Source organism: Bos grunniens, chromosome 9 (assembly GCF_055505025.1).
Source record: "Bos grunniens cultivar Pamir isolate PY7600 chromosome 9, Bosgru_T2T1.0, whole genome shotgun sequence".
Taxonomy (NCBI): Eukaryota; Metazoa; Chordata; class Mammalia; order Artiodactyla; family Bovidae; genus Bos; species Bos grunniens.
The window spans coordinates 73,969,654-73,996,527 of record NC_141173.1 but is presented as its reverse complement, the minus strand read 5'-3'; the positions used below and the strand labels follow the sequence as shown (position 1 = coordinate 73,996,527).

Here is a 26,874-nt window from a genome sequence, read left to right as displayed (position 1 = left end):
AAGCTTGGAGACTGAAATACTCTCAGACTGTAAGGTCGCCGCCCACTTTCAGTGATTGGCAGATGAGGCCCTGGGGCCGGAAGTGAGGAGGAGACTCAGTCAGGAGTCCTGGAGTCGGGGGCGGTAACTTCATCCAGCAAAGCCAAGGGGAAGGGCAGGCGAATCCTTTACTATGGCTGGAAGAGGAGGTCTTTTGATGCTGGAAAACTTCATAGGTGGAAAATTTTTACCTTGTAGCTCATACCTAGATTCCTATGATCCCTCCACAGGGGAAGTGTACTGCCATGTGCCAAACAGTGGGAAAGAAGAGGTGAGTACATTCAGCTGGAGGAGACTGAAATCTACTTAGCCTGGCAGTGACTTATGGTACTTAATTTTCGAGGAGCAAAGGGGATGGCTAAATGTTAGCCGAAGGAAGATTTTTAGTTCTAAGAAGGTTTATTTTGTAGTTGGGTGTATATGATGTATGGAACAAATCTCAGGTGATCATATGCAGAAATGACTAATAAGCTAGATAACCTCACAGGGAGCCACAACTCTCAGATATTCCTCAGTGGCTGCTAGTAAAAAGTAGTATTTGTAAGAATTATCATATTACTAAGTGTTCCCTTTCTTGATCAAGTTTGCCTGAATTTGCCACTGTATTCATGGATTTCCAGAAAACCTGTTACTTCACTAAAGTAAACAAAAATTTTAAACCCAGGGATTACTTATCCTCTAATAATTCTTCATGTCTTAAAATTATCTAATAAAGTAAAAACCGATCATTTGAACGATGAAATGCAAAATAAAATTCCTACATATTTTTGGATTTAAATTTAACATTACTTTTTCTTACTCAAAGGAAACACACACACATTAAAACTTTTTTTCAGTGATGTAGAGTTAATATTATTCAAGAGTTTTGTAAGATATTTAAGATATATTTGATTAGTATCTTATTGCACTGAGAAAATAAGTATATTTGAGGTGATAAATGTGGCTGATGAATGTATACTCATCTAAAGCCTAATAGATTTTCATTTACTTTGTAAAGCACAAAGAACTAGATTATTTAAAAGATAAATGTAGTCTTTATATATATATTAGCAAATAAGTAGTATATGCAAGGCATTTTTTTAAAAAAGGGTTAAGATATTTTTTTCTCTAAGTTAATAATATTCTAAATCTGTTTTGTATTAAAAAAAAAAACCTTTAGACTTCTGGATTAAAGTTTGCAAATATTGACTAGTTTGTTGGTTAAACTGTAACCCACAGTTTTATCTGTTTCAAATGACCAGGGATTACATGCGGAAAATCCAGCTTTGTGTTTTCCAGTTCTCCCTGTCTGAGTCCTTTCTGAAATAAAGTTAAAAATGACAAGTACATCAAATTCAGGTGAAATCTTTTCTGCAGCTAATGACTCAGCCTTTTCAGATGAGAGAGAGGGATCAGTACACCTGCCAGTAGAGGAATGTATATTTTGGATTTCCCAGTAATCTAGCTTGCAAACATTGCATCTGATCCCACAAATCTCATGTTTTTCAGGCTTGAAGAATATGGTTGTCATGCAGGTTACAAGTCCAGTGTCCCCCAAAAGTCACTCACAAAAAGTGCTGCGATGCTGCCGACAGGGCTCGTGGTCTTTCAGCATCTGCCTTGTGCTGGGCATTCACTAAGCCAAGGAGCAAAAATCATCCCAAATCAGCATTGTAACACCTGTAAATGAGACTCTATCATCATCCTTATTTTACGGGTGACAGTGTGCTTATATCAGTGATCACACGTACACACACGCAAGTACACACTTTCATAGCTTTTGCACTGTAGTGTTGCAGTCATAAGCACAGATTGGGGTTCGACTGCCTGGCTTCAAAGATCGGCAGCACCACTTACTATGTATGGTCTGAACTTAGAGCTGAACCTCCCTGTGCCTCAGTCTCTTTATCTATAAAATGGGGATAATAATAACATCTTCAGTGTTGTTCTGAAGATTAAACAGACTGACATATGTAGAGCCCTTTGTGTCTAGCATCGGTAAAAGCTTTCCAAGTAGCTTTTGCTGTTATTATTGTATATAGTGGATTAATACATGCTCTATATTAAATAGACATAGGACGTGTGACCGAAGACAACTTAGAAAATATGACTGGACTTGAATTTTCTGCTTTTTAAAAAGATCAGAGTTTTACATGGACAATTGGAGGAAGACCAGATTTGACACTGACTTTCCTCTTGTTGGCTGGCAGTAAGGTTTCCCTGAGGCTACAGCTCCTGGTGGAGATTTGAGATTTGGTTTTTGAGGTGAAACTACCCAATTCCCAGAAATTTATAATTAAGATGAGAATCATTTTTTATACCTTTAGCTTATCTGAAAGTGACCTTGTTTACGTAAAGAAAACAGGAAGGTGTGTAGATCAGATTTGGAGTGAGAGGGCAACTGAATTGTCACATCATGTGATGCAAGAACGGCTTCCCTGGTGGCTCAGTGGTAAAGAAGGGGCCTTCCAATGCAAGAGATGTGGGTTTGGTCTCTGGGTCGGGAAGATACCCTGGAGAAGGAAATGGCAAGAAAGATGCTTGGCTGGAAGACTGTGGGAAAAGATTCTGAGACTGAGATTGAGTCCCATGGTGGAAGAAAATGTGAGTGATTAAAAGTGCTATGCAGGTAAGAGAGGAGAGGAGTGAGACGCAGCCTCTGGATTTGCCGTCTCTGGAAAGGGCATGACTTAGATATTTCTTAACACATTATTGACCAGGGATTTTTACAGAACCTAATGCCTATGGCTGTGGGCTTCCCAGGCGACTCAGTGGTTAAGAATTCACCTGGCAATGCAGAAAAGGCAAGAGACACAGGTTCAAACCCTGAGTCAGGAAGATCCCCTGGAGTAGGACATGGCAACCCACTCCAGTATTCTTGCTGGAACACCCCATGGACAGAGGAGCCTGGTGGGATACAGTCCACAGGGTTGCAAAGAGTCGGACACGACTGAGCACATACAGTGCCTGTGGTTGGTGATTTGTTAGGTGAGTGAATGTTGGATCACAGGGATATTTGTCTTTTTCTTGGCCTGATGTTTACATCGTCTGAATCAGAACTATATTCTGAAGAACTGTCATCTTCTGAGACAGTCAGACAAAGTAGCTGTATAAAATTCACTAAAAAACTTTTCTTCACTCAGAATTTCATGATGCATCATTTTTGAAAATTTTACAGAAATCAACTTGCGTTTATAACATACATAGGATTGGAACAAAAACCCAGGGAAGCAAAATGTGAATGATAACAACAGTCACAAGTTGTATAATGATCCCTCAATCAGTTTTAAGAGAGGAGAAAGGCAGCAGGGGTTTGGTTGCTTAGTTGTGTCCAACTCGTGTGACCCCATGGACTATGGCCTGCCAGGCACCTCTGTCCATGGACTTCTCCAGGCAAGAATACTGGAGTGGGTTGCCATTTCCTTCTCTAGGGAATCTTCCAGACCCAGGGATCGAACTCAGATCTTTTGCATCACAAGTGGTCTCCTGCATTGCAGGTGGACTTTTTACTGACTGAGCCACCAGGGAAGCCCTGAAGGGGCAGAAGATGCCCTGATAATTCATTTCGCCTGCATGAACTGGCCTTGCTCATATCTTCCCATTCATTGTTTGCTTTGGATTTAACTCTAAAACCTGGTCCCCAAGCCATCTGTTCAAATTCTTCTCCAACAGAGGACCCTTCCACTGGGTGGAGCCAGGCAGAGGCAGGGACTGTGGTTATGCCATAGCAGGCCAGCTGTGGTCTTGGAAACTACAAAGACCTGGGTTTACATCCTGATTCTGCCACTTATTAGCTGTGTGACCTCTGGCAAGTTACTTGAGCTCTCTGTGCTTCAGTTTGTTCATCTGTAAAATGGGCTTAACAATACTCATGTTACAGAACTTTAAAGGGGGTTTAATGAAATAATTTGTGCAAAGCATTTAGCACCTTCCTTTATGTATAAAAAATAGTCAATACATAACTAATACGACAAGTCATTCCAAGTCAGAATGACAGTCTGGGATGTGATTTCAAACTTTTAGACTTATCAAGTATGTCAAAACTTCTTTAAGAGTTTAGGGACTCAGTACACCCTTAAGATTCCTCTCTCATATGATATTCAAAAACTTCGGTATTTTGAAATTACTGAAAACGTATACTAGCTATTGAAATAGCTTCTTTCGATTATTACCACATTCTGGATAACTTGATTGAAATGGAGAATTTGGGGGTTTTTTTGTGGTGCCCTGCTTTGCTGGTTAAGTAAACAATGCTTCATGGGCACTCAGCACTGAAGAGTGTCAAATATTTGGAAGTAGGCAGAAAAAAAGTGAGATAAATACAGACCTGGATTCTGGACGTATCTACCCTCGAGTGGTTGTTCAGTTGCTCAGACATGTTTGACTCTTTGTGACCCATGAACTGCACCATGCCAGGCTTCCCTGTCCTTCACTATCCCCTGGAGCTTTCTCAAACTCATGTCCATTGAGTTGGTAATGCCATCCAACCATCTCCTTCTCTGTCATCCCCTTCTCCTCCTGCCCTCAATCTTTCCCAGTATCAGGATCTTTTCCAATGAATCAGCTCTTCGCATCAGGTGGCCAAAGTATTGGAGCTTAAACATCAATCCTTCCAATGAATATTCAGGGTTGATTTCCTTTTGACTGGTTTGATCTCCTTGTTGTCCAGGGGGCTCTTAAGAGTCTTCTCCAGCACCACAATTTGAAAGCATCAATTCTTTGGCACTCAGCCTTCTTTAGGATCCAACTCTCACATCTGTACGTGACTACTAGAAGCTATTAGCTTCTGTTCCACAAGAGCAACAGGGTAAGGTGACCCTTTTCTGTTTGCTCCTGCAAGGTCGAAGCCGCGGTGGAGGCTGCCAGAGCAGCTTTTCCGGGCTGGTCCTCCCGGAGCCCCCAGGAGCGCTCACAGGTGCTGCAGCGGCTGGCGGACTTGCTGGAGCAGTCCCTGGAGGAGCTGGCCCAGGCTGAGTCCAAGGACCAAGGTGAGAGGGGTCTGTGTCAGCCTCTTCCCTCTTTCTCCTGCCCCCTCTCTAGTGGAGCCAAGTTTAGTGCCCTGTCCTGTATGGAAATGCGCTTACTCAGATGCTGGCCATTCACACCCTCCTTCCAAGTTGTCAATTGATCTCTTGCCTCTTAATCATATGAATAGAACTCAGGACTCTTCCATCACGTGACCCCTTGTGGGCCCATCAGGCCCGCCCACCCAGTGCTTCTCTTGGCAGCGATAAAGCTTGGAAAGCCCGACCAGCCAAGGCTTCAATTGTAAGCCTCTGAAGGCTGAGGCTTGCAATTGGCCCACTTCTGCCTCATTCTGATGGTCAGAGCAAGTCAAGGCTGAACCCAAGTTCAAGAGGCAGGGAAATAAACACACTGTTGGTAGAAGGAACTACAAAGATGTTATAGCAAAGGGCATGGATTTGGGGAAAGAGGTAGAACAAGAAGGCTGAGAGTGCAGCCCTCCACCAGTTCTAAGTAGAGAGTTTCAAACCAAAAAAAAAATTTTTTGTCTCTTTTTTTTTACTGCATTATTCATTTGTTTTTTATTATATTTTTTTAAATGGAAGTATAGTTGCACTTATAATGGATAACCAACAAGGATAATGGATAACCAACAAGGACCTACTGTGTAGCACAGGGAACTCTGCTCAATGTTATGTTGCAGCCTGGATGAGAGGGGAGTTTGGAGGAGAATGGGTACATGTGTATGTACGGTCTGAATTGCTCTGCTGTGCACCTGAAACTGTCACAGCATCATCACTCGGCTTTACTCCGATGTAAAATAAAAAGCTAAAAGCAAACAAAACAAACAAAAGTTGAAGTGTAGTTGATTTAAAATTTTGTGTTGGTTCCAGGTGTACAGCACAGTGATTCAGTTATATACGTCTATATACACATTCATATAAAAGTGTGACTGCTCTTCAAACTGTCTTGTGTGTGTGTGTGTGTGTGTTGGTTGCTCAGTCATGTCTGACTCTTTGCAACCCCATGGACTGTTGCCTGCCATGCTCCTCTGTCCATGAAATTCTTCACTCCAGAATACTGGAGTAGGTTGCCATGCCCTCTTCCCGAACCAGGGGATCTTCCTGAACCAGGGATGGAACCCATTGCAGGCAGACTCTACCTTCTGAGCCACCAGGGAAGCCTATGTATATGTATGTGTGTGTGTGTGTATTAGTTGTTCAGCTGCTCAGTCATGTCTGACTCCTTGCGACCCCATGAACTGCAGCATGCCAGACTTCCCTGTCCTTCACCATCTCCCGGAGCTTACTCAAAACTCATATCCATTGAGTTGGTGATGCCATCCAACCATCTCCTTCTCTGTGATCCCCTTCTCCTGTATTTAATCTTTCCCAGTATCAGGGTCCTTTCTAAAGAGTCCACTCTTTGCATCATGTGGCAAAAGTACTGGAGCTTCAGCCTCAGCATCCGTCCTTCCAGTGAATATTCAGGACTGATTTCCTTTAGGATTGACTGGTTTGATCTCCTTGCAGTCCAAGGGACTCTCAAGAGTCTCTCTCTGTGTGTGTGCATATATATATATATATTCTTTTTCAGATTCTTTCCCTTTACAGGTTATTACAAGATATTGAGTATAGTCCCCTGTGCTCTACAGTAGGTCTTTGTTGGTGATCTGTTTTATATATAGTAGTGTGTATATGTTATCCAACCTCCTAATTTATCTCTTTCCCCTCCTTTTCCCTTTGGTAACCCAAGTTTGTTTCCTAAAAGCAAAGATAATTTGAAGGGCACACAGTCAAGTAATGTAGAAAAATTTCCAATATGTCAGTCACTGTTCCACTCCCGACACAATTTCCCAATTTTTAAAACTGCTTCCCAGAAGTCATCGTAATGGAGTAAACGTCTGCAAATCTCTGTAAAGATGGTTAGGATATACGTGTATGTATATATATGATATGTCTGCTGCTGCTTCTGCTAAGTTGCTTCAGTTGTGTTCGACTCTGCAACCCTATAGACCATAGCCCACAAGACTCCTCCGTCCGTGGGATTCTCCATGCATGAATACTGGAGTAGGTTGCTGTGCCCTCCTCCAGGGGATCTTCCCAGCCCAGGGATCGAACGTGCGTCTCTTAAAGTCTCCTGCATTGGCAAGCAGGTTCTTTACCACTAGTGCCGTCTGAGAAGCCCTGTATGTATGTATGTACATATGTGTATATGCATATGTGTGCTGTAAAGGGGCCTAAAGTTAGAAAGCATCTTGACCCCAAACCTTTAAGTAGAAAATGCTTCCTGACATGGCAGAGTCTCCCAGCATCACTAAAGATAACTTAGGTACAGTTCGGGTAAGTGTGTGTCTAGGAAGTGCGGGGGGCCCGTGACGGTGAGCAAGGCCCACACAGCATCCTCTGCTGGTTCCCATCAGCGTTCTGCCACATGCTCATCTTAATGGCTCCACTGTGTGCTGAGGAGTTAATTAATATCATCACATGTTTTTTGGTGATGTGCAAACACAGCTGTCTTAACACCCATTATTCCATCCCCTCTGCAGCATGTCCAAAGCTTGGTGATTCTGAATTGAAAGAGCTGGTTCGGGTGAAGCGGTAGCATCTGGAATGATGATAGCTATGAATCGTTCATTCTAATAAGCAAAGATTATTTGACTCAGTTCTAACCACTTCTACTTCATCTTATAATCTCACATCTAATTATTTCAAAGTCTTATTAAACCATGATCAACACTCTCTGTAATCAAGCAATGCCCATCCCAGGCTGGAAGGAGCAGAAGCTGCTTCAGAGGGAGCTGGGATTAGTGTGCGGTAGCGTCCCCTCGAAGTTCGAGGTGAAGTACGCTGACAGTGCCTTCTGCTGTTAACTTCTTACAGGGAAAACCATAACCCTGGCGAGAACCATGGACATTCCCCGGGCTGTGCACAACTTCCGGTTCTTCGCCTCCTCCATCCTGCACCACACGTCTGAATGCACACAGATGGACCACCTGGGCTGTCTGCACTACACAGTGCGGGCCCCCGTGGGCATCGGTAGGTGCCGTGCAATGACAGCTGGGCCACAGTGGCACGTAGAGATGCTTGGTCAGCCCTGTAGAAGTGATCTAAGGGAACAGACTTTAAACAAAGAAACTTCTGCTTTATCTGAAATTTAATTGACCTTAAAAATCTAAATCTAGTTTATTTTGTTTGTGTCAAATTCCCTACTTATCCCTACATTGTTCTTGAGGAATCACAGGGAAAGGAATGACACTGAGAATAAATTCACAAACCAGGATGTTTTGTTCCTTGTAATTAAAAAAAAAAAAAAAAAACTTTCAGGAAAGTAGTGCGGTTAAGATCACAGTGGGGTAAACGTCACTTTTGTGTGCTTCAGTGTTGTTATCTGGAAATTGGGAGAATAGTTTAATTTTGTCTATATATGTTGTATGTGAATTATATAAATTAACAGATGTAGAGCACTTAGAACAGTGCCTGGTACTGTGATAAATAAGCCTTGACTGTATTATCTGTTGATACTTATTTCTGTGGTTCCTGCATTTCAGAAATATATGCAATGACTAAAGATGTCCACTAGATGTCATTGTTTCCTCTGAGAAAAAACCATCAACTGTTACACTAGTTCCATTTTATGATAGAATAAAAGAAGATGTTAAAGAAAAGAAAATGGACATTTTGCCACTTTGATTATCTGAACCCTTCAGAAATAACATTTTCAAGGCAGTATAACAAAACTTTAGTCTCCAAGAAGTATACTAACACACTATGCTGCAAAAATATTCTCTTAACTCCCTGAAGAGCAGATTTTTCAGTGGGAAATTTAATAATATATAAAGCATATTTACTTTCATAGGTCAGGTTTGAGAGTAGAGTATAAAATAAAGTGACTCCATTTACTTATTCATAACATGGGTTTTATTTTTATGCGTTTTGTGGTCTGAAATCTGGATGGCTTCTTACATGAAGACACATTCTAAATGTTATAGATGTTACTTAGCCAGCAAACCTATCTGATTAGGATACAGGTGAGAACCTAGAGATAATTTATTTATTAAAAAATTCCCTGGGTTAGCTAAAATGGATTTCACATCTCAGAACCTATTTGCTCTTATTTATTACAAATGTGAACGATTTAAGATCTTATGTCTCAATCCACAGCTAATTAGAAAAACAGGTGGAAAAATTTAGAAGAAATAGTGCCTAGACCATTTAAAGATAAAAAAGATTGTTGAGACAGTGCAAAGATCAGTCTACAAACCTCAAAACTGATCACATTCTGAGACTGTTTAGGGAGAGGTGACAGCATTTTAGCCCTGGTACTTATACTGTTCTTGTTCATAAATATAATTGAAAGTCATCAAGAAAAGAGTAAGCTGTATTGACTATAGTTTTAAAGGTATGGCTGCTTGTAATATATTTTAGACTTATTTCTCTGAAATTCTACAGAAATTCTGCAAAAGATTGGAGATTCTTTGTGGAATTTTTTGAAGCATTGAAATTCCACAAACGATTGGGATTTTGGAAGAGCAAGCTGACATTTGGTGTAGCACGAAGTTTTCATTAGTAAAGCATGTCTGGCCCATCTGCTTTGAAGGGTATGTCATTGCTGGCAATGCTTCTGTTCTCCTCTGTTAGCTGCTCTGATCAGTCCCTGGAATCTGCCCCTCTATTTGCTGACCTGGAAGATCGCGCCAGCGATCGCTGCTGGCAACACAGTGATAGCTAAGCCCAGCGAGCTGACTTCCGTGACCGCGTGGATGATGTGCAGACTCCTGGAGAAAGCAGGTAATCAGTGTTAGGGTGTCAGAGGAGAGGCACATGACTGGCTTTGGAGATGTATGTTTTGTAGGCTTCAGCCACTGTAGGGTCACTGACATTTTTAAAATAATGAAAAAAAATTTTTATTGGAGTATAGTTGCTTTACAATGTTATGTTAGTTTCTACTGTACAGAAAAGTGAATCAGATGTGCATATACATACATCTCCTCTTTTTTAGAGTTTCTTCCCACTTAGGTCACCACAGAGCATTGAGTAGAGCTCCTTGTGCTGAGGTTTTCATTATTATCTGTTTTATACATAGTAGTGTATATACTGGAGAAGGAAATGGCAACACTTTCCAGTTTTTGTACCTGGAGAATCCCCATGGACCGAGGAGCCTGGCAGGCTTCAGTCCACGGGGTCACAAAGAGTCAGACATGACTGAGTGTATATATGTCAATCCCAATCTCCTAATTTATCCCACCCTCCCTTTCCCCTCTTGGTGTCCATACATTTGTTCTCCATGTCTGGGGCCACTGACATCTGAAAAGTTATTTTGAATAGAAATCTGCTTGGCAGATCCCAGGGACATCTTTGGTTATTTGTCTTCTTTAACCTTTTCTGAGAAATACACTCTTCTGAGCAGATCCACGGGCTTTGCTCCCACTGCTTCCTTTAACCTTGCCCAGAACGCACTGCTGTCGGACAGTCCTCCCTGCGGGGCTCCACGGACAGCAGCCAGAGCAAAGGACAGCGGCACAGAGGCTGGCTACAAGAGCCTGACCAAATCCGACACCAGCCTTCCCCAGACAGTGTCTCCAATCATCAATTTAAATCCTGCATTGGCACCACGAGTGGATCTTGATGAAAAGAAAATATTACTAGATACCACTCTGATTTGCATAGGAACAGAATGCCTGAGACAAATAGCCCATTTTCAAGACAATTGAATAGATACCCCTTAGTTTTCCCTGCACGGGAACCCACTACCGTGCGGATGATGATGCACTGTGGCTCCTTGTCTTTCTCTTGCTGATGGTTTAATGGCCACGTGTGTTCCTGGCTTCATTCCAGAGTGTTGAGCCGACACCGTGCCAGGGTTGGAAGGTCACAGGCAGGAGGCTTTAGCTTGTAACCCACGAGGAAGCCCCTCACTGTGAGGCCCTGAGCTCACGTCTCTGGGTTGGAATGACCCGCAGGTGGGCTGAAACAGGCTGTCTTTCGGGCCCTGTGAGTCTCTGCTGTGCTCGCTTCCTTCCAGCCCCCAGAGAAGGTGCTTCCCCGCTCACTCACGACCAAAGAGGGGGCGGTTGCTGAAAGCCTGTCTCTCTCTCCTAAACACCTTTTCTCTCAAAGCAAAAACATACATGTTGGCTTCCAGCATAGCTGAGCCAGTTCCTTACTCCAGGGTATAGATGACAAGTTAAGTGGCGCTTGTTTAGGGAAGCACATGGGGCCTTGTGGGTCACGGTTTATTTCCCTCGTATCCTATGGAGGAAAGAGGTTACCCAGGCTAGGTCTCTGGGTTGACGTCAATGGCTGCTTTGGACCTCTGGAAACATCCTTACCAAACTGGTAAGGATGAAGCGGACATCCTTACCTTCTTTGCATCCCAGAATGTGTCATCCTTTGCTTACAAAGGTGACCGTGTTCTATCCCTTTCTTTGCAAAACTGAGTCTCTAGTATCTGCAAAGGTCCAAGGGGTTTCTTCCCTGTCTCTTGCCCGCTGGTTCTTTGGTGTGAGACAAAAGGGGGGCCTCTGCTCTGCTTCATCCTGTGTTGGGAGGATGCATGAGGAGGTGGGGAGGGACCACAGAGCCACATCCTAGACACCTCCCTGTCCTAAAATCAGCTACATCTTGATCTATGAGGATTGCTCTTGTCTAACCACCCTCCCCTTTCAAATAACCCAGAACCCAGTCTGCATGAGAGTTTAATGTTTCCATTTATTTGCGCAGCACTGCACTCTTATTCCTATGGGTGAATAAACCTGTTATACCAAGATGGTCCTTCCCTCCCTCCCACTCTGGGCTGGTTTTGCCAAACTCTCCTCCTCCAACAAACACTGAGAGTGTGATGATCCAATCACACCTGATATGAGCCCTCAGTTTCTCCACTGGGATAGGGGTGTCAATCTCATCTACTTAATTCTGTTTAGAGCACTCTAAGAGAAACTTCCAACTGTGTAAGAAAGCTAAAACCACCTGCTAATACAGTCTGGATATTGCAAGATCTAGCTCCTCTAGTCCTGAGTGTTCAAACAGACTTGGAAGATGAACTTCCTTTGAAATAAAAAATCATTTAAGATGTTTTGAAGTACCCCATGAATACCTCTTTGCAAATCTTAGAATATTTGTTTTTATCTTGGGTGCACCAAATGTTTGCCCTTATTCTTGAAGTGGCCACTGGTGGTAGATTTCTGGCCCTTCCTATTAATTTTTGTTCTGCTCTATTTAAGCTTAAAATTTTCCTTATCACCATCCAGCCATATCCTGGCACTGGCAGGCCTCCCTTCGCTTCGCTGTCTCTTAGCCACCTACACGGAGTTTTAGTGAATTGTTATTTGCCAATTAAACTGTCTTTCCTCTCTTATAACCAGAATCTCTTAAGGGTAAAGGGTGAATGTCTCTAGAAAAATTTCATTAATGTCTGGATCAAATGGCAAAATGGTTTTGAGAAATACAAGCCACTAGATACATAACTCAATTTATTAGCATTGGAGTTCAAGGAAATGTAATCAAAATGTAAATTCCGTTGAGTAGAAGGCACTCTGCCTGCTGAAATGAGCTCATTTTCCTGTAATGATAAATATGTGGTATTTCTGTTTTTTCTCACCCTTTTAAAAAAATGCTAAAATAAGCATTAGAAGTGATTTGAGCCATTTTTTTTGCCTTCAGGATTCACAAAGTCCAACAGTCCACATTCTCTGGCTCTCGACTCTCCATCTGAATACCGGGCAAATATCCACAAGCTCGCTAGTGATGGAGATGCAGGACTATGAGAACGTGAATGACGGGAAACTTTGTCCTTGTTTTCCCCTATCATCAGCTGGCAGGACCTCTCCCTCAAACCTCCTCTTTGGCCCAACCCATGGCCCAGCTGCTCTCATATGGTGTCTGTGAGCCAGGATACACTTGAGCTGGATTTCAAAGAAGTATGCAGGCTGAATGCGGAGGTGGGGCCATTAGAGGGAGACTCTGCCAGATCCCTGTCTCTTTAGGGGCTCATCTGGATAGGGCCTCAAGGTGATATGGTGAAGGCTGTGCTCTGTGGGAAGGGGTTCTTGATGGTCATGGATCATCAGTGAGAACTTATCATGTATACCTTAAGAGCATGTTCTTGAAGAGATGATTTTAATCCAAGAGAGTATGTGTAAGTCGGAGCAAGGGAATGATGATAGGAGCGAGAGAGTAGTTACCTTACAAAAGAGCATTTCTGCATCTCCTGTTGTTCAAACCTGCAAACACAGGGAATATACTCAGCTACCTCCAGGCAAACCCTAAGAGTTTCCTGGACACAATCGAATGCACATAGATTTTTTTTTCTCAACACTTAAATCTTCCCGAAATCAAGAACCTTTTCTGAATTGGATACTGTACACATTCATGCATTCATTGACTTAATAGTTACTTACTAACCAACACCTAGTTTTGCCTTCTATTGGTTGTTATTTAACCCTGGGATTAAACCTGGGTCTCTTACGTCTCCTGCATTGGCAGGTGGGTTCTTTACAACCAGCACCGCTTGGGAAGCTCTTATTTAACCTCACTTTGCCTCAGTAGTCTCATGAGTGATGTGAGGATATTAATATGATGTACCATGCCGAGCTATTGGGAGATCTAAAGGGTGTAACCCACTTATAGTTACAGTTGATTCACAGTGAGCACCCAATAAATGTGAGCATTTGCTGGTATTATCTCTTTACATTTTTATTTTTATTATTAGTAAAATTATTTTAATAACATATATAAGTAGCATTATATCTTCTTTTCTCATTGATCTGTTTTAAATGTGATGCATTAAAAATATTTTTCTAGGGATTTCCCTGGCGGTCTGGTGGTTAAGGCCCTGCATTTCAAATGTAGTGGGTGCCAAGTTCGATCCCTGTTTGGGGAGCTAAGATCCCATATACCGACAGCATGGCCAAAAAAAGATTGTTTTTAAATTGAGTATTCATTCTATCTGGCAAAGTAGGCCATGGCACAGGGGATACAACAGAGGGCAAAACACAGACCCATGTCTGCTCTTGGCTGGTGCCCCTTCTAGTGGTGGATGTGTAATGAACAGGTAAATCCATAAAACACAATGAATACGTGCAGATATAGGGCAGTAAGTTTTGGTAATAGAAAAGCCTGGAGCACCTACGTGGGGGTGTTCTTGGACACTCAGTCTTAGAGGGTGATGGTGCATCCAGATCATGGGGAACAGGACCTTCATCTCAAAAGTCACCTTCCCCGGGGGACCCTCCGTCTCTCTCCTAGGGAGGTAGCTGCTCTCTTCTCTGGCTTCTGCAGTGTGGATGCTCCCTGGACTTAACCTTTGCTGTCCTCTCTCACAGGGCCTGACCTGCCTGAGGGTATCTCTGCATCCTCAGCCCCTGAGGCTTAGTCAATACTCTGGAATGAATTACATAGGACATTTAACCCTGCATTTCCTAGGGCAAAGCACCCAGAGAAATTCCACCTGGGGCATAATACAGGCAGAGATGATGCTGTCGTCTCTGTTTTGCTATTGACTAGAGACAACCATTAACGTCCCTTCTCACCCCCATTCAAGCTACAGAAACGAACACAACATTGACAGCAATCATTTTGCCAAAAAAACCCCAAAACACCACCCCCAAAACAAACAAACAAACACTGTGAAGGAGAATCTCTGTGTAACCTGAAGCCCTTGACACGCTGAGAAGAATGGCTGTAACCGGTACTGCTTCCCATTCAGGTGTTCCCCCAGGTGTGGTAAATATTGTGTTTGGAACGGGGCCCAGGGTAGGCGAGGCCCTGGTGTCCCACCCAGAGGTGCCCCTCATCTCCTTCACTGGGAGCCAGCCCACCGCCGAGCGCATCACGCAGCTGAGCGCCCCCTACTGCAAGAAGCTCTCGCTGGAGCTGGGGGGCAAGAATCCTGCCATCATCTTTGAAGATGCCAACCTGGCCGAGTGCATTCCGACAACTGTCAGGTCCAGCTTTGCCAACCAGGTATGTCCTCTGTTTTTCTCCCCCTTTGTTTTTTAGCTTGTTTTTTAACTCAGCAGGCTTGTCAAACAGCATCTGTTATATCACAATGAAAACCAGGGTGCGTAGGTCAATGCAGGGCTATTTCAGTGAGAGGAGAATGGTTACACTGTGTTACTCTTTTGACTATCTCTTCAGTCTTATTTCACGTGGTGGCATTGTGGCATCACAGCTCCTGTTTAGCAAGCTCTTCTTCTCCAGTTGTTCAGTTGCTCAGTCAGGTCCCACTCTTTGTGACCCCATGGACTTCCCTGTCCTTCACTCTCTCCTGGAGTTTGCTCAAACTCATGTCCATTGAGTAGGTGATGCCCTCCAACCCTCTCATCCTCTGTCACCCTCTTCTCCTCTTGCCCTCAGAACTTTTATGGGGGACCAGCCATGGGCCAAATGATTGCTTTCTAGCTTCTCCATTCCTCTATTTATACTTTTCCCAGTCTTTTCTTGCTGTCCAAGAGTCCTATCTCTTGGAAAGCTTATTCTCTGCCCTCACCCAAAAGCACCTCAAATGCATTCACACACTTAGAAATAAATATTTGAATCAGTCTCATACGAGTTTCTTACCTTAAAATCATGGAGGAGCCTCAAGCAACTTTGTATTTCCTGATCATTGGAAGAATTGTGAAGATCCAATATCAATGTGATGAAAATATATGTTTATGTGTACAGGTGCAATCATATATACACAATGCTGACAAGTCCACAGTGTGGTTTGTAAACCATTACATGTTATGCTCAAATAATAGTAAGGATGGCTTTTCACTCAGAAACCTTTTAGTGCCTCTCCCGGGAACACCCAGTGTCTCTGTTTGGATGTCCAGTATCATCTGAAACTTCACCTGAACAAAGCAGAACTTCTGATTTCCCTCCTTTCCCTGCACCATCTCTGCTCTCCCTGCCTCGTGTTTTCCTTTCTGAAGAAAAGACTACCATCCACTGTGTGCTTGGGCCAAAAATCTGGGACTCATCCTTGTTCTAACCTGCTCTTTTCCTTCCACCTCACTTAGCCACCAATAGGTCCTATTGGTTCTATCTTTAATGTATATCTGGAATCTTCTTGGGAGCACCTTTGCCAGTTTCTTTACCCTTTTGGAGTCCCCTTGCCCCTTTAAGAATCTGTTGACCTCAGTGGATTCCTTTCACGTCTCTCATCTCTGTTGATTCCACCTGGTCCAAGGTACCTCCCCTTACCGGGTGTCTGAAAAGCTCTCCTAACCCACTCTCATTCTCTCCAATTCTATTCTCCACACAGCTGCCAGAATGATCATTTAAAAATGTAAATCCTGACCACATCTTCTTGCTGCTTAAAGCTGTCCATGGTCCTTTCATGATACTGAGGATAAAATGCAAGCTCCTTGTGAGCCTGTGAACCTATAAGATTCTGCATGATGTTGCCTCGCTCCTCACCTCCTGCCTTTGCTCTGACCCCCATTCCTGCCTCCACTCCCCCACCCCCTTCAGCCCCATTCACCTTCCTCGCTTTCCTCACACACTCCAAGCTCATTTCTCACTTACTGCTGAGAATTCTGTACCTCTATCCATCTGGCTCCTTCACATCAGTCAAGGGTCAATTCAAACATTCCCTGTTCACTAGCGTCATCCAGGACTCCCTTTAATAAAAGGGAGTAAAAGTTCTCCCTCCCCACGAGTTTCTACTCTTATCCTCAGCTTAGTTTTCTTGTATTGTTTTGGTCATGGCCTGAAGTTGTGTTATTTATTGAGCATTATGGCGTTATTGCCTGTCTTCCCCACAAGACAATGTATTCCAGACGTTGGGACTTTGTCTTGTTGACTGCTGTTCCCTATTGTCTAGACCAGTGCTGGATATGTGACAGGCACTCAGAAGTGCGGGGCGATCTGTCCATGCAGTGGAGCCCCCTGTCTTGTCCTTGTCTTCATGAGTCATTCTTGGCAGGGTGAAATCTGCCTCTGTACCAGCAGAATCTTTGTCCAGAGGAACATCTATAGTGAATTTTTAAAGAGGTTTGTAGAGGCGGCCAGAATGTGGAAAGTTGGTATTCCTTCTGATCCATCGGCTGACATGGGCGCTCTGATCAGTAAAGCTCATCTGGAGAAAGTAAGTAAAACCCTCTGTGTAAGTTTCAGAAAGAATTCTTAAAAAAAATTTTTTTTTTTAAATTTTGTATTGGGGTGTAGTCACTTGACAATGTTGTGACAGTTTCAGGTGAACTGCAAAGTGACTCAGCCATACATATACGTGTATCATTCTCCCCCAAACGCATTCCCATCCAGGCTGCCATATGACATTGAGCAGAGTTCCCTGTGCTATACAGAAGGGCCTTGTTAGTTTTCCATTTTAAATATACCCATGTTCCATGTACTATGCGGGGTTTCCCTGGTGGTTCAGATGGTAAGGAATCTGCCTGCAATGCAGGAGACCCAGGTTTGATCCCTGGATCAGGAAGATCCCCTGGAGGAGAAATTGGCAACCCGTTACAGTATTCTTCCCTGAAAAATCCCATGGACAGAGAAGCCTAGCAGGCTATAGTCCCTGGGGTAGCCACAGAGAGTTGGCCATCTATACAGCAGGTCCTTGATGATTATCCATTTTAAATACAGCAGAGTGTACATGCCCATCCCAAACTCCCTAGCTCTCCCTTTCCCTGATCCTTCCCTTGGCAACCGTAAATTTGTCCTCTTAAATCTGTGAGTCCAGAAAGAATTCTTATGGGGAGAGAAATTCAGTGCCAAGGCATAGCACCATCTTTGAAATACTGTTAAATTACTACCCTATTCTTTTGTTAAAAATTATGATCTGTGAGAAATTGTCTCCGGGTCCCAAGTCTGAATATGTTAAAGATAGATACACAAATGTAATCAAGTTAAAGCAGCACCTACATGACGTAAATAAACTTGGGAAGTCAGCATGGAGTCTGGCTTCCACAGAGCCAGTCAGAGTGAGGAAAGCAAATTTCAAAGCATAAAGGTCAGCTGACGAGAGTGTTGTGGGCTGAGGGTGGCAGGGATTTCCACAGGTAAATGTGTAAATCAGTCAGTTCTCAGGCAGTGAGGTTCTGCCTCTGGGTGATAGCAAACAGGGTTTCTGGAAGTGCGCATCCAGTCTGAACAATGTGGACTTTAGCTGGTGGGGTGACTTGTGGGGTCTTCGTGGGAAAAGCTATTGAAGAAGATGTTCTCAGGTGCTTTGTGGAATTTGGGTCTTTAAGATCATTTTCATTTCCTGATAAAACTCCCACAATAAGTCATAGAATTTTGGAGTTAAAAGATCTCATTTTGAGCTATGGTAACTAAGACCAAGCAAGGGTAATGGTAGTATGCCCCCATGGGTTAACCAGTGAGGGACAGAGCCTTTACGTAGATTCAGCAGACTTGCTACATTTGAACTTTGACTTTCACTATACTGTGAAGCACAGATTCCCACAGGTAGGAACATGTAGCATCAGTCTTCCCAGTCTCTTCTTATTTCTTTTCTTTTCTCAGTAAAATAGGAAGCAAAGTGAGGAGGGGAGATGGTGTTGAAGGTTTCAAGGAGGAGGAAAAGTTCTGAGATAGTCTTCAAGGCGATCAGGAGAGAGAGAAATGGACTTGAAGTGACAGTATTGTCAGCGGGGCAGCTCCAAGGGCTCCCCCCGGAGCTGTGATCACTTGTGGTCACACTAACAAAGCATATGGTCATTGATTTAAAGTGAGGCGAGCCAGCATGGCTGTGTCTTCCTCCAGTCAGATTCACCTGCATAACTGCAGGCACATGGGGTCCCCCCTGGGGGACCCACAGCTGTAGATGTTCCCATCTTGTAAAGCAAGGTGTCACCTGGTGTAAGAGGCTCCCTGGTTCTCTCTCATCTGACTGTTCTGAATTCAGGGATCCATGCTGTAAACCCACGCATGCAAATAAGTGGCGAAAAATAACTTTTGCCTCTTTCCGAATGCTTCCTGTGGAGAAAAGTTACCTTTCCAGGAGCATCTTTCATTAAGCTCAGGCCAAGTGAAATTAAAAGACGCTTGCTCCTTGGAAAAGAAGTTATGACCACCTCAACAGCATATTAAAAAACAGAGACATTACTTTGCCAACAAAAGTCCATCTAGTCAAAGCTTTGGTTTTTTCAGTAGTCATGTATGGATGTGAGAGTTGGACTATCAAGAAAGCTGAGCACTGAAGAATCGATGCTTTTGAACTGTGGTGTTGGAGAAGACTCTTGAGAGTCCCTTGGACTGCAAGGAGATCCAACCCGTTCATCCTAAAGGAAGTCAGTCCTGAATATTCATTGGAAGGACTGATGTTGAAGCTGAAATTCCAATACTTTGGCCATCTGCTGTGAAGAACTGACTCATTTGAAAAGACCCTGATTCTGGGAATGATTGAAGGTGGGAGGAGAAGGGGATGACAGAGGATGAGATGGCTGGATGGCATCACTGACTCAATGGACATGAGTTTGAGTAAGCTCTGGGAGTTGGTGTTGGACAGGGAGGCCTGGCGTGCTGCAGTTCATGGGGTCGCAAAGGGTTGGACACAACTGAGTGACTGAACTGAACTAAACTGATGTGCTGTCTGTGTTTAGTCGCTCAGTCGTGTCTGACTCTTTGTACCTCCATGGACCACCAGGAGGTAGCCACCAGGTTCCTCTGTCCATGGGATTCTCCAGGCAGGTATACTAGAGTGGGTTGCCATGCCCTCCTCCAGGGGATCTTCCCAACCTGGAGATCGAACCCAGGTCTTCCACATTGCAGGTGGATTCTTTACTGTCTGAGCTACCAGGGAAGCTCAGGCCACGGGACCATCTAAGGTCCCCTGTGCAGTTCACCAACTCGCCGGAGACTCAAAGCTCTCTTCATCAACGCAGCAGAGAAACTGTTTTTCTGTCCTAGGCACTGTCATATCATTAAGTTCTCCAGTGAGGGGAGGTATGTCAGTGAAGCAAATCAAAGTATTTGACTTTCCTGTAGCAGTTGAATGATGTGTAGCCCCTCTATGTGTGTGCATGTGCACGCATGCATGCACACACACACAACTGTCTTTTGTGTGTGAGAGAAACCGACACCATTTACAGACTCCTATCGGTAGTTACGACTTTTCTTGGTCATATTCTGATTATTTCTCCCTTTTGCCCTATATCGTGAACTCGGACCAAATACAGACTTGCTGGGTTTCCCGTATTGTAGGTCCTGGGAGCGTTAATGCAATATTTGTGATGCTCAGCATATTCCTCCTGGCACAAAGGGTCCTGTCCTCTCTTTAGCCCCCCACCCCCCTGCACCCTCCTGAACTCCACCACAGGCTCTCCTCTGCTCTCCAACAACAAGCAGCCTCAGGCTGTGTAAGCTACTCTACCCCATGTGGGCAACAGGACCTTTGTCTACTGAGCCCTAGTTCCATTCAGAGGAGAAGAGTAAACAAAGCCAGCTTCTGACCCTGTTGTTGTGCTGTTCAGTCACTCAGTCATGTGTCTGACTCTTTGCGACCTCATGGACTGCAGCACGCCAGGCTTCCCTGTCCTCCACCATCTCCTGGAGTTTGCTCAAACTCATGTCCATTGAGTCAGTGATGCCATCCAACCATCTCATCCCATTTCCCCCTTCTCCTCCTGCCCTCAGTCTTTCCCAGCTTCAGAGTCTTGACCCTGTGGTGCCCTTTAGATGATGCCTCATGATGACAAGACAGTCAAGAGGAGGCCACTTAAAGTCTGGTTGTGCTAAGCTCAAACACACTGCCCTTTTAAAACATCCATCTTGAAAAGAGGGTACCTCATGGGGTTGCAAAGAATCGGACATGACTGAGTGACTGCACACACACACACACACACACACACCTCAAAAAGTTCTGAGGTTCTACTAGAAGATGTTGCAGTGTTAAAAAATTTTTTTCACAGTTAAGAACTTAAAAATAGTATTTATCATCAGCCATTTATTTTCGTATTTTAGGGAAGAACAGTACAGATGGTATTTCCATTATTCTAATGCACACAGAAGTGCAGGTAGCTGTGGGGTTCCCCTTGTTTTGTGGTTCCATGCGCAGATCTCTCAGCTTGGCTCGTAGTCACCCCAACACACACTGAAAGTCTCAGAACCATCCTGCTGAGGTTCAGAGGGTCCCTGGACACCTGCCATCCTCACTACTCCGCCCAGAGCATGTGTGCCTGGATGCCAGGAGTCGCAGCTTTACCTTCTGGGTCTCTCACCCCATGAGCCCCTGGAGGGGGGCTTTGCCAGCTTAAGTCTTGTGAGTGGACCCTGTGCGTCTCTGCCCATTGAGAGGGAGCCAGTGGAAACAGCTCGGGAAGCACATATGTGTCTTTTTCAGGCTGCGATTCTTCTCAGTTCAGTCTGCCAAACGTTAGTCTGGGATCAAGGAGGCAGCAGACACGCTCCACTGGTGGTTGTGTTTCCTCACCTTTCACCAGGAAGCTGTGGGGCTGCGAGTCAAGGAGAGGCCGGCTGCCATCTTGGCGTTCCGACCCTCCTCTTCTGCAGTGGGTCTCTGACATCTCCAAACCAACTTAGCCAGGGGGTCTTTGTGTCCATCCTACTTCTGTGGGATTGTCACAACAGATGGAGATGTGGTGACAGAAGAAGCCAACTGGAGCGTGTGACGGATGCTCTGTAACGGCAAAGGGCTCCTGGGTGCAGGCGTGGAGTCCCAGGTTCCTGGTGATGGCAGGGGAGGCACGGGAACGGCAGGTGATGTTATCCTCAGGGGATGCAGAAATGTCTCCCTTGTCTCTTTCACAGGGTTGCCTTTTGTTTTTGTTTTTTGCTTTTTTTTTTTTACTCTCTGGAATCCTCACCTACATGACTGTCTGGAGAATCTGGCTCTAGGCCAGCCTACCAAAGATGCAAGTAACTGGAGAGAGAGAATGCTGGATGTTGACAGTGAGTCTGGAGGAAGCACAGAGGAAGTTCATGGGTTTATCCCCCAGTAAGGCCAAGCTTTGGGTCTAACTAAGGTCCACTCTTTTATTATTTTTTTTAAACCAAAAACATTTTGTATTGAGGTATAGCCAATTAGCAACGTTGTGACAGTTTCAGGTGAACAGTGAAGGGACTCAGTCATACATATACATCATTCTCCCCCAAATCCAGCTTCCTGTCCTCCTTTGTCAGTTAAGAAAACTGGCATACAGAGTAGGGGACATCCTTCAAGTCTCACAGCTTGCGAATGTCAGATTATGCATTATACTGTCATCATCACCATCAACATGAGCAGCAGCATCTGACCCTCAGAAGTTTTGCTATGTGTCAGGTGTCACGCTAAGGACTTTACATATATTATCTTATTTAGTCTTTGCAAGAACCTATGAAAGAGGTGGCACAGTCAATCCCATTTTTCTGACAAGGAAACCGAGGCCTAGAGCATTTGAATCCCTCAGCTGGTAAGGACCTGAGATCGGAGCTCTACTGGACTCCTAAGCCCGCTCTTCCAACCTCCAGGCTTTGACTTTTATGTCCAAAATTACCAAGTGCTGACGATTCTCTGCTCTCTCCTCTCAAGGAAAGGTCTTAGAGGAATAGTTCATTCCATTTTGTATCACCTTTATCAGTCACAAGGTTGTTAGGAGTGTAGATATCATTGTGTCATCTAGGGATATTTTCTCTAGAAAAGAAGTTCAGTTTCGTGTGAGTCACCTTATATGCTAAATTAGGTGAATTCACAATGTGAAAACCGACACTTCCCTTCACATTTTATTATCCTAAAAGCTTCGAAGAGAGAATTGGGTAATTTTGCTTAGACACGATCATCTGAAGGCAGAGCGCTCCTTGCACTGTTTGAATGGCTGCTGAAAGTCCTGGCTCTGCATCCAGCCGGGCCTCTGCAGACTCACCTGCACACACCCTGTTCACACAGAACGCTGCCTCTTGGCATCTTTTAATTAATGTGAGTGTGCTGCTTCAATAGGGGCAAGAGAGCAGGAGAAAGAGAATTCTATCTTTATTGTTTATCAGCCATATGAACTATGTACCCTTTCGGAGATTCACTTATGTCATCAGCAAATAGAGAACAGTAATATGTAGCTAATAGAGTTTTGAGAGAATTATGTGAGAATGTGTTAAAAGCACTTATCCACATGCCTGGCTCTTAGACCTTAAATAAACAACTCTCCTTTTCTTACCTGTGAGGGCTGACTGGCCAGATGATGGTTACAGCATGTCTGCCTTCAGGCTTAGCAGCTGAGTGAAAATATAATCAACCATAGATGTTATGGGGGGAATAACCTTATATGTCTTTCCTGTGTGTGCATGCTCAGTTGTGTCCGACTCTTTGCCCCCCCATGGACTCTAGCCTGTCAGGCTCCTTCATCCATGGGATTCTCCAACAAGAATACTGGAGTGGGTTGCCATTTCCTACTCCAATATGTCTTTCCTAGGTGCTTGAAAAATATTGAATTTTCTCTGTGCTATGTGAAGACCAATGATAAGTTGTTACTATGTTTTTTCTCTGCCCAGGTCAGAAGTTACATCAAGAAAGCTCGCATGGAAGGGGCCCAAATTCTGTGTGGTGAGGGAGTGGATAAGTTGAACCTTCCCCCCAGGAATCAGGCAGGGTACTTCATGCTTCCCACGGTGATAACAGATGTTAAGGATGAGTCCTGCTGCATGAAGGAAGAGATATTTGGTCCAGTGACGTGTGTCGTCCCCTTTGATAGTGAAGAGGAAGTGATTCAAAGAGCCAACAATGTTAAATATGGACTGGCTGCTACCGTGTGGTCAGGCAACGTGGGGCGTGTCCACCGGGTGGCCAAGAAGTTACAGTCAGGCTTGGTCTGGACCAACTGCTGGCTTATTAGAGAGCTGAACCTACCTTTCGGGGGGATGAAGAGTTCTGGGGTGGGCAGAGAAGGAGCCAAAGACTCTTACGAATTCTTCACTGAAGTCAAAACCATCACTGTTAAACACTGACCTCAGCCAGTACAGAAGCTGATGCCTGGCTGCAGAGAATCTGTCGTCCAGTGTGGTGAAAAGAAATCCCTGCATAAATTTCAGCCAAGTCTTGACTCAGCAGAAGATTCTCTCTATAGCTTATCCTCTGTACTCAGTATTTTTACCGACTGGTGAAAAGATGCTTGCTCTTTTCAGTGAGGAGTCAAAGAAGAGATCTCTGAGTAGGAAGGCATGCAAAGGAAGCCACAGAAACATTGGGCTCCTCCTAGGCTGTGTTTTTATTGTATTTTTTCATCATTTTGATTCAATTCTTAAAAATTCACAGATAATTAGTTTTTTTTTCATTTGCAAGTATATGGTAAAAAAAAAAATCTACAAAGCTAAAGAGAAACACATCACCATAATCTCTAACTTTGGGGAGTCTGCAGAAATGGTCTCTCCATCCATCAGCCACTGGCATGGCTCATTAGTAATCGACTGTACCTCATTATGCAAGGGTGCTTTGCATGTTGATGATGTAATTTATGTGGGATTTGTCAGAGTAACCGTATATGGTAGGTCCTACTAAATATATCTTTATGAGGACAAAGAAAAATGAAGTAATGACTACTTTTGGAAGAAACTCAGAACAAGGAGTTTGATATTTTCCTACTATGGAGTCTAATCAATTCCAATTCAAAGTGTATGTATCTCAGGAGACTTAAAATTTTCAAATACTGTATGGCTGAGTCTCTTTGCTGTCTACCTATAGCTATCACAGAATTGTTAACTATACTCTAGTATAAAATAAAAAGTTTAAAAACTTTACTAATCTTAAAGGAAACAATAAATGTTAATTTTAGCAAGCAGTCACCTTCTTCATGAATTGTCCTTTATTCTTATCTTCATCCTCTTAGGAGCGTAGACTTTTTACCAAGTATTAGTGATATTCTTAGCTCTTTTTTCCTGAATCTCACAATGTTCAGAGGAGAAATCTGAGATTTACAGACATTAAGTAGCACATTTGGGGTCCCACAAATAATGTGGGGAAAGGAAGAACTTGAATCCAGGGCTCTCAGACGCCATACCCTATGATCTCTGGCCATTTCATGCTTGCCTTGGATATTTCAGAAAAATGAAGTCCTTAGAGCTTCCCTGGTGGCTCAGATGGTAAAGAATCTGCCTGTAATGCAGGAAATTTGGGTTTGATCCCTGGGTTGGGAGACCCCCAAAGAAGCAAATGGCAACCCACTCCAGTATTCGTGCCTGGGAAATTGCATGGACAGAGAAGCCTGGTGGGCTACAGTTCATGGGGTCACAAGGACTTGAACACAACTGAGCAACTAACACTTCACACTTCAGTGGTTTGTAGAACACATCATGTTGGGTATCCCCTCTGTGTCTCCCTCCTGCTTTGCCTCTCCCTCCTCTCTCCTGCCTTACTCCACTCAGCCATGCAACCCAATCTATGCAGCCAGCCCTTTCCCAAGTTCTGGTATGCTTCTTCCCACACTGACCAAGACTATCTATTCACCTCTCTCTCTTCCTGATGGGACGGGAGTTGCCACAGGTCACGGCAGACATTCCTCCCCTCTGAAGTCTCAGAGTCACAGTCCAGTGCCTGGCTGTGCACAGAGGGTGCCCAGAATGAGTCACAAGATAGAACGAGGTCTTCCTGGGGCCCTAGTGTATTGGTTGCATAATGTATGGGGGATTGGGGCAGGTGTACAGAATAATCTTTGTCATTTTGTGTAGGATTTAGCGTATGTTGGCTTGTTTACAAATGCTGAAAATTATAAGTCCCTTTGAGGTCATGTGATTATATCTACTACTGCGGACAGGAACCCCTCAGAAGAAATGGAGTGGCCATCATGGTCAACAAAAGAGTCCGAAATGCAGTACTTGGATGCAATCTCAAAAACCACGGAATGATCTCTGTTCGTTTCCAAGGCAAACCATTCAATATCACAGTAATCCAAGTCTATGCCCCAACCAGTAACGCTGAAAAAGCTGAAGTTGAACGGTTCTATGAAGACCTACAAGACATTTTAGAACTAACACCCAAAAAAGATGTCCTTTTCATTATAGGGGACTGGAATGCAAAAGTAGGAAGTCAAGAAACACCAGGAGTAACAGGCAAATTTGGCCTTGGAATATGGAATGAAGCAGGGCAAAGACTGATAGAATTTTGCCAAGAAAATGCACTGGTCATAACAAACACTCTCTTCCAACAACACAAGAGAAGACTCTATACATGGACATCACCAGATGGTCAACACCGAAATCAGATTGATTATATTCTTTGCAGCCAAAGATGGAGAAGCTCTATACAGTCAACAAAAACAAGACCAGGAGCTGACTGTGGCTCAGACCATGAACTCCTTATTGCCAAATTCAGACTTAAATTGAAGAAAGTAGGGAAAACCACTAGACCATTCAGGTATGACCTAAACCAAATCCCTTATGATTATATAGTGGAAGTGAGAAATAGATTTAAGGGCCTAGATCTGATAGATAGAGTGCCTGATGAACTATGGAATGAGGTTCATGACATTGTACAGGAGACAGGGATCAAGACCATTCCCATAGAAAAGAAATGCAAAAAAGCAAAATGGCTGTCTGGGGAGGCCTTACAAATAGCTGTGAAAAGAAGAGAAGCGAAAAGCAAAGGAGAAAAGGAAAGATATAAACATCTGAATGCAGAGTTCCAAAGAATAGCAAGAAGAGATAAGAAAGCCTTCTTCAGCGATCAATGCAAAGAAATAGAGGAAAACAACAGAATGGGAAAGACTAGGGATCTCTTCAAGAAAATCAGAGACACCAAAGGAACATTTCATGCAAAGATGAGCTTGATAACAGAAGCAGAAGATATTAAGAAGAGATGGCAAGAATACACAGAAGAACTGTACAAAAAAGATCTTCACGACCCAGATAATCACGATGGTGTGATCATTCACCTAGAGCCAGACATCCTGGAATGTGAAGTCAAGTGGGCCTTAGAAAGCATCACTACAAACAAAGCTAGTGGAAGTGATGGAATTCCAGTTGAGCTATTCCAAAT

At 43.8% G+C, this 26,874-nt stretch overlaps 1 protein-coding gene across 4 annotated transcripts; it reads left to right on the top strand.

The window, feature by feature from the left end:
• Positions 1-81: 81 nt before the first annotated feature.
• ALDH8A1 (aldehyde dehydrogenase 8 family member A1) lies at positions 82-24,682 on the top strand. 4 transcript variants are annotated; one of them, XM_086316573.1, is made up of 7 exons: positions 83-310; positions 4,859-5,015; positions 7,866-8,021; positions 9,624-9,773; positions 14,689-14,945; positions 16,894-17,055; positions 23,400-24,682. In XM_086316573.1, the coding sequence occupies exons 1-7, from the start codon at positions 173-175 to the stop codon at positions 23,850-23,852; spliced, it is 1,473 nt and encodes a 490-aa protein (XP_086172699.1). In that variant the 5' UTR covers positions 83-172; the 3' UTR covers positions 23,853-24,682. The 4 variants fall into 4 exon arrangements, with proteins under 4 accessions (XP_086172701.1, XP_086172699.1, XP_086172700.1 ...); XM_086316574.1 differs by having other exon boundaries at positions 85-310; positions 4,859-5,006; XM_086316575.1 differs by lacking the exon at positions 16,894-17,055 and having other exon boundaries at positions 82-310.
• The last annotated feature ends 2,192 nt before the right edge of the window (positions 24,683-26,874 follow it).